Raw genomic sequence first — 16,675 nt, 5'->3', positions numbered from 1 at the left:
GATCAAGGGCTCCGTGCACGACGAGATGATGCCGAGACGGCAATGGTTGGTTTTAGATAAGATAGTGTGGCGTGCATATGCAAGCACGCGGGAACAACGTTGTCCGTGAGCTTTGAATACAAACGGCTGCCTTGGGATTCAGGCAAATTCACGAGCTGCGCGCTGATATTGAGAGGGCTGCAGCCCGCCTATGAGGCCATGTGGATACAGACGCCAGGTCGCCTAGCCGGCCTGGCGCCTCAGATCAGCCACATGTGACACGGGAGGCTAACGCTCTGGCATTTGGCCGTGGTCGTGGTACTTCACCGCAACGTCACACGAATCATGGCGCAGAGACGTCGCAGCGCAACAGCTTGCGGCCAGGTTTTCTAGCTGTTTCCAAGCGGCACTGATTGGCCCCCACCTCGACATGGGACGGCAGTCTAGGAATCAGCCTCCTGCTGGCGGCCGCGCTTCAGAGCCCGACTGGTGTGACGGCTCGACGGCAGCTCGACGACGTTACAGGCGTATGGAGTAAAATGAGGGTGCCATAGCACGTGTCGCGAACCAGGCCCGGCGCATGGTAGTCGCTGGTAGTCCTGAAGTCGAAGGGGCCGGTGAAAGGACAGACCCTGAAGCTGCTCACGTGCCCATGTACCCCTCATTGCCAGCTTGCACCAAGATAGGCGGCCATGGCGGCGCAACAGCAGGGCGATAGGGCGCGAGGATGCTGAGGCTTTGGAGATGGCAGAGGGTGTGTGCCAGCGCGCAAACGGGGCAGCAGATCATGTGAAGGGCAGGCCAGGCGCCAATTGGGGGAAGGCGCAGTCGAGGTGGTGTTGTTCGCTCAGAGTCTGTGCACGGGTCGTTCTTAGGGCAGACGCTCGCTTCCTCAAAACAACTTCGATCCTCTTCTGCCCGTTGATCCACACAAACACCTCAACAACTCCGCCCACCGTCTATCCTTCCATACGCACCTGCACCACCCCCCACAGTCCCCCGACTACCACAACACCCCCCAAAGAAACCATCACAATGGCGACTGAGGTACGTCGTGCTGATTCTGCCCCATCCCCCCGCTACTGTCCCCGGCGGGATGCCCCTCTGAGCCCCGATAATCCCCAAGCAAGCAACGCAGGCTAACCTCCCCCAGCGTGAGAGGTACGAGACAGCTGCCCGAGACGGCGCCCGCCTGTAATTGACGTCGCAATAGCAAGACTTTCCTCGCCCGGCTGTGCGAACAGGCTGAGCGTTACGATGGTAAGTCTCCGCGCGCTCCCACCGCTGGCCGCGCAAGCTAACAGTCGTGCAGAGATGGTTACATACATGAAGGTCAGTTTGCTCGCCCGTCGCTGCTCACCCCAACTCACATGCTGATTGTTTCGCAGGAAGTCGCCAAGGTATGCCCGACCGCATCCGCTCCTAAACGAGCAGGCGCCCGCCACAGCGCAGGCTCCCATCAGCGCCCGGCTAACGCAGCATAGGTCGCCGGTGAGCTCACCGTTGACGAGCGCAACCTTCTGTCTGTCGCCTACAAGAACGTTGTCGGCACCCGACGCGCGTCGTGGCGCATCATTTCGTCCATCGAGCAGAAGGAGGAGTCCAAGGGCTCTGAGAAGCACGTCGGCACCATCCGCGACTACCGCCAGAAGATCGAGACCGAGCTTGAGCAGGTCTGCCAGGATGTCCTCAACGTCCTCGACGACTCCCTTATCCCCAAGGCCGAGTCTGGCGAGTCCAAGGTCTTCTACCACAAGATGTGCGTCCACACCGCTTCCTCCGCTGTTTTCATTGCAAACAGGGCTAACATCGGCACAGGAAGGGCGACTACCACCGCTACCTTGCCGAATTCGCTTCCGGTGAGAAGCGCAAGGTCGCTGCGACCGCTGCACACGAGGCTTACAAGGTATGACGCAATGGCTGCCCAGTAATATGAAACCATCTAATCCCGCAACACAGACGGCCACCGATGTCGCCCAGACTGAGCTCACACCCACCCACCCCATCCGTCTCGGCCTTGCGCTGAACTTCTCGGTCTTCTACTACGAGATCTTGAACTCACCCGACCGTGCTTGCCACCTTGCCAAGCAGGCCTTCGACGACGCCATCGCTGAGCTCGACTCTCTGTCCGAGGAGTCCTACCGCGACAGCACCCTCATCATGCAGCTCCTCCGTGACAACCTCACTCTCTGGACGTCATCAGACGGCAACGAGGGCGAGGCCGCTGCCACCACCGACGCACCCAAGGAGGAGGCCAAGACCACTGAGGACGCACCGGCTGCATCCGAGCCCAAGGCCGAGGAGCAGCCTCCTGCTGCCGCCCCTGCCCCCGCCGCTTAAGCACACTCTCCCTCTCTCGACCTTGTGTATCCTCAGCCGTCGTCATCTGTTCTCGAATAGACGAAGGAGGCCGGCAGCGAGTGTCCTACGGAGTTGTACGTGTTCTGTGTGATTTCAAAAATTGGCTTTGGCAGCAAGCGGTTCGGTACGGTCGAATTCCCCATGACTGAATGTATTTCCCTTTACTCTCCTATTGCCGGCGCTGTCCCATCGAGCACGCAGTGTGCTGGGGTCGCGTTCCGCACACGACCCTAGTGTTTCTGAGCTCTTCCTCATGAGAGTCTTGGGCTGCTACCGGCGAGATAGGGCTGCGTTCGGTACGTCGGATGCTACCCTCAATTCCCCCATGTTTTCGTTTTGGCAGCACATAAACACCTCGATCCTATGCCGACAGAGATGTTTGACATCCTCTTGGTGATTCTGGGAGTCAGGACATCAGTTTCGATGGCCGGTAGAGCAGTACGCAAAGCTCTTGAGGGCTTAATGTCATCATACTGCACTCTTAGCTAGCCAAAGGAATCGCTACTTCAATCTTGCACTCTTATGCCGTGACATTCAAGCCTTGAGGCGCATTCGTTCTGACTCACTGCAACGTGCATATATGTTGTCGATCGGGACTCTCATCGGTCCTTTTCCATGTGTCAGACCCCGTGGGATGAACCGCCCCACCACTTGGAGCCGGGCGACCTCCCCGCCCAACTTTTCCGTTTCTCATGTCGCGTCGCGTATGGCAAAAGTTCCGAACCAGCCCTTCAAGGGCGAGCGGCGCTCATAATTCCCTACAAATAATTCTAGTTTCCTAGAGCCTTGCTATTGGCTTCCGCACGACCCATTTAAACCACAAACCGCCGCGCAAAGTCAAAAAACCATGGCCTACACCAAAGACTACTACCACATCCTGCAGCTGCCCGCGCCAGGCTGGACCTCGAAACAGCAACCCACCTCAGCAGACCTCCGCCGAGCGTACAAACTCGCCCTGCTAGCCGCGCACCCAGATAAAGCGAGCGCCGTCGCTGCCACGACCACGAGCACAAACGCAACGCAGACGAAGACGAAGACGACACCCGCATACACAGTCGACGACGTCAAAGAAGCCTACACAACCCTCGCAAACGCAACCTCAAAGTCCGAATACGATAATTGGTTCCTGCGACATGGCGATGGGCTGATCACGACGACGGCGGGCAAGGAGAATGCGAGGGGGGAAGTGCAGTTGTCGAGTGATTTCGTGCTGGGGCTTGAGTTGCTTGATTTGGGGGATTTTGAGATGTGGGAGGGTGGTGATGTGCCTTCTTCTCCTACGGGTGCGCAAGGAGGAGGAGAAGGGGCAGAAGAGCAGACGACGTGGACGCGAGCGTGTCGGTGTGGTGCAGATAGGGGGTTTAGCATTTTAGAAGAGGAGTTGGAGGATGCGGAGGGGAGGGGCGAGAAGGAGGTGTTGGTTGGGTGTGTGGGGTGTAGTTTGTGGGTTAGAGTTGGGTTTGAGGTTGAGGTTGGGTGATTGAGTGGGATAATCCAATGATGAGAGTCAGTGTGGAGGGTGTATCACGATGGTATCGGCGATGTTATCGAGATAGCGGACTATCACGTCGATTGTCCGCCCCTGTGATATTTACACTGTTTTCACGGCTGCAGGGCTGCGAGTTGGTTGCGTATGGTGGATACTCGACTGCCTAGGCCATAAGAAGATCTGCCACGCCTGGTCTTAACATTCGGCGCATCTGACAACCATGACCCAAAGGTAGTGGGAAAGATCGTCAGGGCATATTCGCTGGAACATGGCATATACCGAACCGAGAAGAGACTTGGGAAAGAGCAAAGATGGAATGTGGTCTAAGTCTTCCTTTCGAGCCTGCTGCAAGACACATACATGCGGTTAGTATTACGGTGCTTTGACGAGCACGTATTCCGAAAAGCCCAGCACCACACAAATGCCGCGATGTGATATGTCAGTTAGGAACGGCAGATAGAGGGAAATCATCAACCCACTGAAGCGGAGAGTTTGACCTGAGCCGGAGGGGGCATCAGCTTATTCATCTATTCTGTTAAGGTCAAAAGCAATTGGGTAAGAAAGTGGGTATAGAGACATGTATAAATGAGAGACATGTGATACAGCCAAAGCAAGGCTGTACCAGTAATTGAGACATCCCCCCACGCTGGTTATTATTGAAAAGACAGAAACCCCACCAACGCCAGTCAAACCAGAGCCCATGCAGCTCACTTTGATCACATCTTCGACTGTGTCGCCAGCATCGTCTTGAGCTCATCGGCCTGCTTCTGCAACGCAGCATTGTCCGCCTCAAGCTGCGGCTTTCGCCTTCGGCTTGGGCACATGAATGTTATCTCCGATCAAGTCGTCGTTGGCATTGGCACGCCCTTCTCCTCCAACTTCTTTCTGACCATTGGCACAAACTCTTCAAACGTCTTGGCATACGGGATCCCATATCTCTCACATGTTGCCTTAACGTTGTCCCATTTATGGTACCGGTCGTCACAGCAAACCACCACCTTATCGGATTTAGCGAACAGACCCAACTCGAGCAGAGAGACTGGGCTGTTGGTGTCGACATCGAAGAAGAAGCAAATGACGGTTACTCGGTCTTGCGCGTCCAGTTCCCAATCGATTTGTGCTTGCATTCCTGTAAGTCCATTTTTATCGGGAACGCGAGCCATGGCTGGGTTCCAATCATTGTTTGGTCGTCGTGGATCGCACACGCAGATGGGTAAGTCCCGAAGTAGATCTGCCATGAGCGGCTGCCAATTGACCGCGTTACCCATCTCTATACTACCAGCGGTAAAGACGTTGAATTCTCGGTATGGAGGCGGATCCACGGCATTAAAACCTTCAGTCGAGAGCTTAGGGGTAGAGTGCACCCAATTTTCGTGTCGTACTGGCAATGGCTTCGAGAGAAGCGGTTCAAGTTGGGCATTTCCAATATCCTCTCTTTTTATTATGAAGAACGACTTGGCCGCTTTAGGCTTGTTTTCCTCAGTCGACTCGCTGTTGGTAGTCTCGTTCTTATCTTGGGACTTCTCGGGCATCTTGGACATGGTTGAGCTCTTCGTTAAATGGCTTGTCAACTGCTGCAGTCGGTTTTTGGCGGCGAAAACTCCTGAATTGGTAGGGAAAGTAGCTGCTCGGGCTGTAGGGGTGTATGAAGAAGGCTGATGGAAAGTGTGGAAGCTGGAAATGCAAGTCAGTTCTGTGGTTCTTATGGTTCTTGGTGGGGTCTAGTCATACCGGGCCAATGTCATAGCGTGGACCCTTGACTCTGGTTTGTCTGGGGTCTCGGGGCAGTTGTGGAACGATGCAAACGGAATCGCACACGGATGCTGTTGGCAACGCAATCGACTCAGATGTTGTTTGTGATACGAAACTCTGACTGGAATGATGGGGCAGGTACTTCACAATGCGCATAGCTTTGTCCTCTTTATTTGCGCTTCATTGACGCTGCCTGGATGTTTGGCGCCTAGATGGATCCACAGCCTGAGGCACAGCCACAACACGGCGGCTGACGGTTCGCATGGCGGTAATTCATGTTATTCACCGCACGCGCGCGATTGCTCACACACCGACTCCTTGAGTCTAGGATATTGCTCATACATTGGGTCGGTACCAGGGCTGTGCCGCTGGTGTCTTGTTCGTTCTCTTTGTACCTAGGTACCCGTGGCGCTTACGGCAAGGCTGTCTCCGAGGCTGCCATTGAAGGCAGTACCCGGACCACGCGAAATTGTTATGTTAATTACACAACTACATACTAGTCTATTTGGTGAGTGATCCGGTGATGTTGGTATTGGTGTACGAGGTCACGGATTTGGCCGACAAAGCTATCGCGATGAGTAGATGACAGTCACAGCTAAGGCTGAAGCTCACATGAGGGCGCGAAGAGGCTGGAGCACGTTAATCACACCGAGTATCACTTACCCCACATAAAGAATGTTGATCAGGCCTTGACGCCCGCGTTAAGAGACGCCCCGGTCATAAGAGGAACCCGGTGTGGCGATGCAGTCACAGGTGCAACATCGGGATCAACCATGGAGTCAAAAAGGGCCTGATTATCGCCTAGCCTGCGGAATGCTGACTGACAACGATCGACAGACTCAAAAGCCCATATGAACAGTCAAACCACGGCTGCCTACGATTTCCAGCGACGCATTGCCAACCATGTGGTAGACCTCCAAAACAAGAAAGAAATAAACATGCCAATCTCCAAGCGTCTGACCGAAACATCCAAGAAACGAAGATGGAGATGTCTCGAAATCGCCTTGGCCAAAGCGTAGCAAGGAGGATACATACTAGTGAGAAGTTAGCAAAATACCTCGAGAGCTGTTCGTGGCGGCTACTTTACCCCAGCTCCCCATCCAAGGTCTTACTCTGACCGGTCTCACCTCCGACGTTTTGGCAGGAGGTCGTGGAGAAACTTCTTGCTGTCGTTCTTCTAGGCGACAAGGTTGCTCATGAGCGGGTTTTCGTGCTGTTTTCCCCTCAACGTCAAGGTCGGGGTACCATGACCTCTCGCAATGTCTTCCGGTGTACTGCCAAAGCCAGCCGGTTTGCGCGCGGCCACCTGCTCCGCCAACTGGGTCTGGTTGTGGTCCTTCGGCTTGTCAATGATCTATCCAGCTGTTAGCACGAAGAATAAGATGCCTCAAAACCGCGTTGGCAAAGCATAGCAAGGGAGCTACATACTAGTGATAAGTTAGCAAAATATCTTGAGAGCTACTCGTGGCGGCTACTTTACCCTGGAAACAGAGCGAAGTGTCCGCAGTAGTCATACTACAGGTACACTTGATGCCCATGAACTTGACAGGAACCGGCTCAGCTTGTACTCCATGCTCTTTTTTCATCTCCTTTCGAAGGGCGTGGAGGTCGAGGCTGGACCTGGAAGCGGCCGGCGGCGCACGTGACTGAGTAGGATCGTGGAGGTTGCTCATCGACCGACTAGATCGCAGGTCCTTCAAAGTGGGTGCACGATCACCACTACCGCGCTTGTTTAGGGACCTGGTGAGACTAGACACACGTTGTAGAACCGACTTCTTCGGTATCTTCTTGACCACGACTGGGACTCTCCTTGCGCGCCATGATACACCACAGCCTTCGCAGATGACGCCGAATCGTATAGCAGGCTGGGCTAAGTCCTCACACAAGTGAACCACTTCCGGATCGTTCATCGGTTGGAACTGTTTGATCACGACACTCTCCAGTTTGCACTTAGCACAAGGTCGGTGGGTGCATTCGCAGCTCAGAGTGTAGAGTGGATGGATGTGTGGTTGAGTGTAGACCTTGTGGCTGCGGTGACATTTGCAACAGCGCCACTTGCCGCTCGAACGTCCCTTGGGTCTCAGGTTTGGATCCTTGGTGAGATCGTACATCACTGTTCGAAACGTTTCGGGAGATACGTAGTGGCTGTTGGGTTTGGGCCTGACGGGTCCGGACTTGGGTTTGGGTTTGCGATTGGGGTCGGAAACTTCGATAGCCCATTTCATTCTCTCGTCCTCGGACATTTTTGATAAGTCCGTCCCTATCCTCAGTGGGACGTTAGGGTCACTCCGCTGGTTCTCACCCCGCTGTAGTCGACGCTGTGCTTCAGCTCGTGCGTGAGAAACACTACCAGGGAGTTTCTCTGTCAGCTTTGATCCAGAACAATTGTAACTTGCTCCAGTTCCATCGACAGGGTAATCAAGGTCCTCATACCTGTCTCCGTGCGAAGGTGTATCCGGGGTCTGGGTAGAAAAGTCTCGCGTGTTTGGTGCGTCCGTCGCTGTGTTCAGTGGGCCGTTAGGATCTGCGAGTGAATCTGTACGTTCAGGAAGCGCGTTCTTGTTGCGTCCATCTGGTTGATCGCCAGAACCAAGACCCTGACTTGACGATGAGGACGGTAGGGCACTGAGACCAGAAGCGTGACTTGGCAACGAGGACGTCAGGTAGCAGTCTGAGTCTTCAGGGAGCGGGACCGCAGGGTGCTGATCTGGATGGTCGCCAAAGGTAGAACCGTAATCTGACGACGAGGACGCCGGGTCGGAGTCCATACGTTCACCTAGCTCGGCGTCGGTGTGATCTACTGACTGAGCGCCAGAGCCAGAACCGCTTCCCGACGACGATTTCGTCCAGGGTATCTTTCCCGTAGGGTAGGCCATGGCGAAGAGGTTGCGTGGTGTTGACAGCGAGGGATCTGCGGAAGCAAGCGACGGGAGTGCAACGAAGTTGAGTAAAACGAAAAGCCAAGTCGGCGGCGATAGTGAAACTCCGAAGCAATCCTCGGTGAATAGCGGAAGAGTAACGATGGCGGAGCTAAAAATGAGGTGAACGCGAGTGAGTTGGGTTATGGGGATACAGCGTTTGCGTTTGCACACGGGAGCCTGGAGGGTTCACGAGGTGAGCTGCATTTTAAATGATCAACGCTAGCACCTGGATCTGACGTAGATTGGAAGGAGTATTGTAAGTGACAGTCGCTGCTCAGAATTGAGCGTGAAGGTGCGAGGATGCGCAGTGTGTCCTCCCTCATTTAGCTGTGAAGTGCAGGAAAGCAGCAGTATTCAGTCAAGAGCAACGTAAAATACAGCAATCTCAATGCGACACAGCTCAGCCGCAAGCCCGGCTGTTCAGTCATATCTAACATCTCACTGAGATATATTAGTCGCCATTCATTGCTACAATTTCTGCGCAGGCAAGTGGAGGAAAGTATTAGTCTGATAATTGAGCTAGGATATCCTCGCAGAACGTGGCCTGCACCCTATGCAAGAAAAAAACTAAACAAGTCTGCAGACTACATCAAGACAGAAACTTGCAAAGTAGGTAACCCAACGTTAACGTAGACTCCACGGTGTTCAGTTTTTTCCTATGTTGGTGTGCCTGAAAAGGCCGGCATGCGGGACCAATAGGGAGATGTATTTGCTCCTTCTACTTGAGTTTAACCTGTAGAACACCCTTCCATGCCTGTAGTGCGCTATCCACATATTCAGTTGCGTAGAAGTCAACATCGTCGTCACTCAGCACATGCTTCAATGCCTCGCCCGTCTTGCCCCACCGGACCTGCGCCTTAATCGCAGCACGTCCTCTCTGTTCGATAAGATTGATGTAGCTATGCGCCACATCTCGTATCGCCTCGAAACAATTCTTCGTCTCAGTTTCCATGTCATTGACCCAGCTCTTTGGTAACTTGGCCTTCATGCGGTGGGTCTTCGCATTGATGACCTTCTCGCGTAGGTGTTCGATCAACTTGATGAGTGCGCGCAGGACCTCGAACTTGGTATAGCAGGACATCAGCATGTTCTCGTGGAACATGGTGGGTTCATCTTCGGGTTTTTGGTGCGTGGCGCCAGGCATACGCAGTTTCTCCATTGCAAGTCGCATCGTGGAAACCATTTCCAGAAGTGCTTCCAGCGCTCCAGGAAGCTTTTCGAAAGAAAATCCTAGCAAGTTCATCGTCTTAACGATGAGATTGATTCCCACCCATGCGTCCTCAACTTGGTATTCGGCAAGCGTCATGTCAGGCTCAGTTTCCCAGGCATGATCCGGAGGCATGGCAACTTGGTGTATCCATTTGCCCTGGTACTCCAACACCTGTGTCTCTCTATAGAGATATCTACTGCTAGCGTCCCAGATATCAAGGCTCTTGGCCAGCCAATGAACTTCCGGAAGGCCGTTGGGCATGATGTATGAAAGTGGTCCAGGATGCTGACTGTGCTCGTAGTTGGGGAATATGGTTCTATCCACGACGTCCTTGATATTCCGGTAGCCTGCATGGATTAGCCAGTTTCCAAGTTGGAAATGAGTGCAACATACTACTTGAGTCAATAACGGGAATGTTATCGATCGGTTCACCCTTGAGTCGTGCTATACGACGGCTCTCTGTATTGCATATGTGCTTTGTCAAGCTCGACTTGAAGTCCCGTTTCGCGGCCAATAGTTCCATAGCTTGATCCCATGGAAGCGACTGGAGATCAGAACATACTGCCTCATTAAGCTTGCGTTCCATTCTCTCCATTGTCCCGACAGCTTTTCCTAGTTCCTCTTCGGCTGAGAATCCTTGGTAGCCTTTGGCACCAAATGGATGTGTCAGTGAGATGCGTGACAGAACATATGGTGACAAAGTATGCACTAGCATCTCCTTGCATTTGGTGTGGCCGTACAACTGGAAAGCGGATTTTCCTAGACCGAGGTTCAGATGTAGCCGTGCAGCAAGTAGTGCTAGCGGTCTGTTTTGCTTTTCCTTGTCGCTCGCCACCAAATGGCGCGCCAACATTGCAGCTTGAAGGAGAACTCGTGAATTTGGCGTATTTCCGAAGGGATGATCGGGCTCTTCGTTGCGCATAGCTTCATGGTGCATCCAGAGAAGTGTGTATATCGCGACAAAACCTTCAGGCGACCTGGGTGACTGTAACTGAGGAGCTCGCAATGCGGCGACCAAAGGTACCTCCATGAGCCCTTGCCATCTTTGAGCAGATGGTGTCGACAGTGATATCCAGAAAAGATAACCCAACTTCAGACGATTACCGCAATGAACAACCCAGTCTTGAGCTGGGTACTGATTCTGTGCCATTAACTTCCTCGCGTCTTCCCAGTGAGTTTGCGCAAAATCCCAGAGATCTCCTCGATCCTCTGGGGTCATCCCATCTAGGAAGGGTCGAATATCTGCGTAACATGTGATAAGGTTCGCGTGGTTCTTCCAGTACGTCTTACAGTCGGTCAGCATTGGAGTTCCTGAAGCGACATTCTGGCGAAGTGTCATGTACGCAAGTCTCAAGGGGCGGTCTTGGCTTTGGAACTCCTCCGGGTTGAAAGTACGACTTGTGATATCGGAGATCAGGCGAACAGCATCGTCAGCGGAGCGTGTTGCGTACGCGGTGGCTAATAAGGATGTCCAAATATCTTTCTTCCAGGCACAAGTCTCTCGAAGGCTGAGAACGTCAGCAATAAGTAGGGTTTGGAAGTCGCTGCAGCAACCCGCAGCCACTTCACAATGTTACACTTCGCCGCTGATTCAACATACCTTTCCTGCTGTGATATAATGCGCTCAATGTACGCAAGACACTGGCTTTCAAGTAGAGACCATTCTTTACTCTGCCGTGCAAGTCTAATCTTCATGCCCCACAAGTCACCCCGATGTTTCGTCATAAGGTCCTGGAGGGCTGCAGGCGGGTGGTTCCAGTGTTCGAACAGCTCGCTACACTTCGCTTGCCGCGCGAAGATCTCGCCCATAAAACGCAAGTCGCGTATATCCTTGAAAGCGATGGGGTCATCTGGAGCGGCCTCGTATGCTTGTTTCAAAAGTCTACGAGCCAGGTCGAATTGAAGTTTGCTTTTCATCTCGCCCTGGGGAAGTCCACACTGCTGTTCAGCTGCGAGTTGAATAGCGAGTGTTTGCGTGAAGTGAGCATGCTTTTTTGCAGATGTTAATCCGGCGCCTTCCTTGGTTTCTTTGCTGTAGTGAAAGACAGCCTGTCAAGCGTTAGTACCAAATCTAATCTCACCCTGTTGTAGTTCTATGTGGTAGCGAGAAGGCGCGGGGAGGTGCGCATTTCCAAAGGTGTCGAGATACAACCAGGTCGTGGCCAGATGCCGGGTTCTTACGTACCAGGCGGAAGTCCTCCCAGCATTCCTCTGCCAATGCCACATTAGCTAGAGCAGACCAGAGATCTTGACGGTCTTCCTTGCGTCCCAAGGCTTTCGCAGCACGTTGCCAAACTTTGAGGTTTCCGTCGCCCACTCCGCTGATGTTTAGGTTATTGTCCTGATCTTTCCGCGTAGCGTCGGCTAAGATCTTATATAAGTAGGACAGCAGCCGAATATCGTTCACCCCTGGCTGTTCCCAGGCCTGTTGTACCAGATTTGCTACATCGGCGTCCACATTGTTCAATGTAAGACATAACCGAGCTTTCCATGCCTGCTCAAAATTAGCCTGAAAATGAAATTTCCGAGGTCGACTAGCATACCAAGAGAAATGGGTTCTTGGGCGTCTTCTTGAGCGACTTTTGTACGAACGAGTCTGCGAACTTCGCTTTTGGGTAGTCGCGCTGAGCCTTACACAGCTTCTCCCAACTGTTGCAAGCCATGACAGCCGGCACCGAAGCGCGGCTTGGTTTCGCAAAAATAGGAACGACCGATGAAAGGCTAGTGATGCTCGATCAATGTAAAAAAATGAGGTGATTGGCTGGTTGGAATTATTCGTCGTTGGCGGGGGGATGTGTAAGGACCGGAAAAGATGATGTAGGCGTTCGGGCGGAAGTCGGAAGCGAGCGCCTCCGCTTCAAGTTCTCTCACCAAGCAAGTGCACCTCTCACTTGCCCCTTGCCTAGATAATAAACACCTACGCACGAACAAAAGCAGAAGTTCGGCGCATTCGGCAAATGAACCAAGTACTATTTTGATGCCATCTCAGCAAGTTAAACCGGGAAAGCACCTCCTACAAAGAAGGGCCTAACAAGGCCTGCAGCCTACATCAAGATAATAAAATGCAAAGTCTACGACCTAACGTCAACGCAGATTTCAGGGTATTCAACTGTTCCCCTCAAATGAGGTAAAAGCTCCATCCGAAAATGCGTAACCCCATCGCCATGCGACAAGCAATCTAGTCAACCTCCATATCCATATCTTCATCTCCATCGACCTTTGCAACCGAACTAACACCCCGCTTCTCTACACGCCTCTTGAACTTGTCCTTCATATTTGCAGGTCGCGCGCTCAACACACTCAAAGGCGAGCCGCTTCCCACTATGAGCTTAATCTGGTCCACGTTGCCGACGCCAGCTTTCTTAGCTGCCCTCCTACGCTCCATACCCGCCTTGCGCTCCGCTGCCAATGACCTAGCAGTATCTCCAATCTCAATCAGATCCTGGTTCGCGCCCTTGACCATGTTGTAGGCGTTGCGGAAGTCGGAGTACTCAGGACCTTGGATGTCGTCGTTGAAGGCTTTTTGATCTGCTTCGGTCCATGTCTTGAACTCGTGGGCGAGGACAGCCGATACGACGAGTTGTTGCATTGTGCCGTCTTCGTCTTTGCAGATACGCGACGGGCTACCTAGTGGGGCAAAGGTGGCGTTGATGGCGTCTTTGATCGAGGAGGGAGTTTCGTTGCGCACGATGATGAAGAGTTGGACGAGCTTGGTGTGGGCGGCTGATTTGAGCGCGTCGTAGTCTAGCTCTTCAGCCAGAGCGTACATGTGGAGATGGAACGTGTAATCATGGATGTCGACTAGAGCGGTGGTAGCGGCGGTAGGCGGGTTGACATCTGGAATAACAGTTGCGTGATAGAACTTGAAGTTCTTCTGAACGAGCTGCTTGCTACCGTCCCGGACGACCAGGTAGTCCGATGTGTAGACTATAGGAACGTCGTAGTTAGTTGAGGGCTCAAAAACGTTAGACATGAGTGAGACGTACTGAAGTTGACGATACGGTCAATGAGGATAGGATGGAAGTGAGGCGGCAGGTTGACGAACTCAGGTGGGTTTGGGATTGTTGCCTGGCCGTGTTAGTCTCGATCATAGCAAATGTAAGGAAGGGAAAGCTTACACCGCCAGGGAACAGTCCCTCCTGTAATGCCTTCGGGCCGCCAATCAACATGACAGAATGTACTTTGAACTCCACACCAGCGGCGGTGATGAGATTGAAGTCGCGGCCGATAGGCGTCTCAAGTAGGAATTGAACATGACTAGGTACTAAAGTTAGTCGCTGCAACCAGTTCTCTGAACAAACTATCACTCACTTGGCCTGCAACTTCTTCACGGTAGGTGGATGGGCGTAGGGTTTCTTGAAGACCTTGCACAAGAGATTGCGGGCGCTGCGCATATCGATCTTCTCTGGCTGAATAGACGCAGTCTCGCGGTGCAGCATTGGCGCCTGGGGCACCGGAAGCATCTTGTATATGCGTGAGGAGTGTACGTCGTCCATTGCGAATGAAGTTGTAGGAGTAGTAAATCAGAGATCCCCAAAAGTGTCTTGTGGCAGTGGAGGTGGGAAGTGGGGTGAGACAAAGTGAAGGCCTGTGGGTTTGGAGGTCGCGTGCGCTATACCATTTGGCGCTTTTCACGACAATGGCGCAGTTTCCTCAAGGTGAAAAGACACAAGTGCAGGCACGTAGCAAACCGACCAATCCGCAACGATCTTTCGCAAGTAGCATCCACATTACTCGTACAATCATATCCCATAGAGACCCAGCTCTTAGAATGTCGGTCTCGTCCTCTCACCCTTCCACAACCCCATAACCTCTCCTGTCTCTCCAACCCACTCTCTGACGCCAGTGACAACAGCCTTTGCCATGCCAGCGTTTGTTCCACTTCTCGCCCTCCTCTTTCCCTCCATGCCACTACTGGCTCCACCGACACCAATGCCTGTTCCGGTTCCGAATGATGCTGGTGCTGTTCCTGGTGTGATGTAGCTGCTACCGTCTCCGGTCGCGTACTCCGAGCCCATCGAAGGAAGGACATTCTCGCCGGCGGACAAGGAGACGAATAAAGCGAAGGGGACGAGCCACACGCAGAGGCCGAAGTAGGATGCGATTTCGGTGAAGGTGGGGATGTTGGCATCGCGGGAGTAGGGATACGAGGAGTACGAGTTCGCCGGCGGAGCACTAAAGTGGCGGAACCACAGGTAGTGATTCGCGATTACAAGGGCTGGAAATGATGGTCAGCATTGCGCCGGCAGAGACGTCCAAGTATCATAGCATACCACAAGAAGCCAAGAAGAGTGGATCCGTGAGCTTGACGATAGGGAATCGCCTTAGGTTCTGCGCATAGATGAAATGCGACCCGACACTCAATGCGCTGAGCCCGATTGGAAACCTATCGACTACGAGAAGGAGTGTTTGTATGCCAACGACGCCATAAATGAGGCGGTAGAGCAGTTTCTTCGCGAAGACGGTATGCTCTTCCACGAGTTCAGAAAGGTAGTACAGGCCGGAAGCTACGTTGCGTTAGCCCCATGAAGCCAAAGACCGAGCATCACAGCAAAGTACCTATTGCAAGCGTCAGGAACGCGAAGCCCAGGATAACGCCGACATATCCAAGCAGCGGTAATATCCACATGTTGACTTTTGACACACTTCAAGTGAAAGCGAAGAGAGATGAAGTGTTGAAGGCTGGAAGTTTGGCCGCGGCACGATGAGGTCAGTCCAAAGGTGGCATCAAGGCTAGCGGAGAAACCCGTGGACCCGCGCCAGAGTGTGGGGTGCAACTCCAAAAAGTCGTGCGAACTCTTGGCTGAAGGTACACCGAGCAACTGACAGCCCACGCTCGCTTTCGACAGTCACTGCGCAAACAAGTTCCATATTTCCACGCGATAAGAAGAGTACTACAATCAAGTGTCCAGCGACTCAGAGTTAACAACCGCAACCATGTCGCGCCCCGAAGACATCCTGTACACAATCCTCCCAACAGCGCAAATCGCATAACGAAGAACACAGCGCTTACACATCTACAGACCGCCCGACCTCTTCTACAATGATTCCGAATCGCGGAAATACACCACCTCGTCCCGTATCCAAAAGATCCAATCGACAATGACCCACCGCGCCCTCTCCCTCCTCGCGCTCACATCGCCATCCATGATCCTCGACGTCGGCTGCGGTTCCGGTCTCAGCGGCGAGATCCTGTCGCACTCGGCTGAACAAGGCACACCCGGCGGCCCACACGTATGGATTGGTTTCGACATCAGCGCATCGATGCTGGGCGTTGCGCTGGAGAAAGAGGTCGAGGGAGATTTGCTGCTGGCGGATGCGGGGCAGGGTGTGCCATTCAGGCCGGGAACTTTCGATGCGGCAATCAGTATCAGTGCGGTCCAATGGTTGTGCAATGCCGAGACGAGCGAGGAGAGTCCTGCGGGCAGGTTATCGAGGTTCTTCAATCAGCTTTATGCGAGTTTGAAGAGGGGAGGGAGAGCGGTTTGTCAGTTTTATCCTAAGAACGACGCGCAGAAGAAGATGGTGGCGCAGGCGGCGATCAAAGCTGGTTTTGGTGCAGGTCTTCTAGAGGACGACATGGGAACGAAGAGCGCGAAGACGTATCTTGTTCTAACTGTGGGCGGTGGAGCGTTAGATGGCGACATCACAGGCGTTGTGAGGGGCATGGACGGCGTTGATGTCGAGGATGCACGGAGAAAGGCCAAGGGCATGAAGAGGGGCGAGGAACGCAAGGGCAGCAAGGCGTACATCATGAAGAAGAAGGAGCAGATGGAGAGACAAGGCAAGGTTGTCAAGGCCTCGTCCAAGTACACTGGCAGGAAGAGGAGGATCCAATTCTAGATATACCCACATCACGATGACGATGTTACGCATAGCACGGAGTTCTGGGTCTGGCATTTTCACGAGGGTATAAGAATGGTCAATTCAATCATGCAGCATGCTATATACCACCTACAAGTA

At 53.2% G+C, this 16,675-nt stretch overlaps 5 protein-coding genes across 5 annotated transcripts; 2 read left to right on the top strand and 3 right to left on the bottom strand.

Annotated features, from left to right (window-relative positions):
- Nucleotides 1-1,014: 1,014 nt before the first annotated feature.
- On the top strand, nucleotides 1,015-2,319 carry J4E93_007561 (uncharacterized protein; the record flags this gene model as incomplete). The annotated part of the gene is made up of 8 exons (XM_049345467.1): nucleotides 1,015-1,026; nucleotides 1,133-1,140; nucleotides 1,193-1,239; nucleotides 1,292-1,311; nucleotides 1,368-1,379; nucleotides 1,464-1,738; nucleotides 1,798-1,885; nucleotides 1,939-2,319. The coding sequence occupies 8 exons, from the start codon at nucleotides 1,015-1,017 to the stop codon at nucleotides 2,317-2,319; spliced, it is 843 nt and encodes a 280-aa protein (XP_049197697.1).
- A 6,901-nt stretch (nucleotides 2,320-9,220) lies between these two features.
- Nucleotides 9,221-12,375, bottom strand: J4E93_007560 (uncharacterized protein; the record flags this gene model as incomplete). The annotated part of the gene is made up of 5 exons (XM_049345466.1): nucleotides 9,221-10,059; nucleotides 10,106-11,220; nucleotides 11,313-11,761; nucleotides 11,862-12,206; nucleotides 12,256-12,375. 5 exons carry the CDS (start codon nucleotides 12,373-12,375, stop codon nucleotides 9,221-9,223), a joined length of 2,868 nt encoding a protein of 955 aa, XP_049197696.1.
- Nucleotides 12,376-12,890: 515 nt separating this feature from the next.
- J4E93_007559 (uncharacterized protein) lies at nucleotides 12,891-14,208 on the bottom strand (the record flags this gene model as incomplete). Its single annotated transcript, XM_049345465.1, has 4 exons — nucleotides 12,891-13,639; nucleotides 13,699-13,780; nucleotides 13,831-13,969; nucleotides 14,024-14,208. 4 exons carry the CDS (start codon nucleotides 14,206-14,208, stop codon nucleotides 12,891-12,893), a joined length of 1,155 nt encoding a protein of 384 aa, XP_049197695.1.
- A 270-nt stretch (nucleotides 14,209-14,478) lies between these two features.
- Nucleotides 14,479-15,341, bottom strand: J4E93_007558 (uncharacterized protein; the record flags this gene model as incomplete). Its single annotated transcript, XM_049345464.1, has 3 exons — nucleotides 14,479-14,930; nucleotides 14,986-15,219; nucleotides 15,272-15,341. 3 exons carry the CDS (start codon nucleotides 15,339-15,341, stop codon nucleotides 14,479-14,481), a joined length of 756 nt encoding a protein of 251 aa, XP_049197694.1.
- Nucleotides 15,342-15,649: 308 nt separating this feature from the next.
- Nucleotides 15,650-16,555, top strand: J4E93_007557 (uncharacterized protein; the record flags this gene model as incomplete). The annotated part of the gene is made up of 2 exons (XM_049345463.1): nucleotides 15,650-15,672; nucleotides 15,736-16,555. The coding sequence occupies 2 exons, from the start codon at nucleotides 15,650-15,652 to the stop codon at nucleotides 16,553-16,555; spliced, it is 843 nt and encodes a 280-aa protein (XP_049197693.1).
- Between the last annotated feature and the right edge of the window lie 120 nt (nucleotides 16,556-16,675).

This window comes from Alternaria ventricosa, assembly GCF_023758065.1.
Source record: "Alternaria ventricosa strain BMP 2768 chromosome Unknown scaffold_13, whole genome shotgun sequence".
Taxonomy (NCBI): domain Eukaryota; kingdom Fungi; phylum Ascomycota; class Dothideomycetes; order Pleosporales; family Pleosporaceae; genus Alternaria; species Alternaria ventricosa.
The sequence above is the reverse complement of the archived record's forward strand: the minus strand, read 5'-3'. Positions and strand labels throughout refer to the sequence as shown.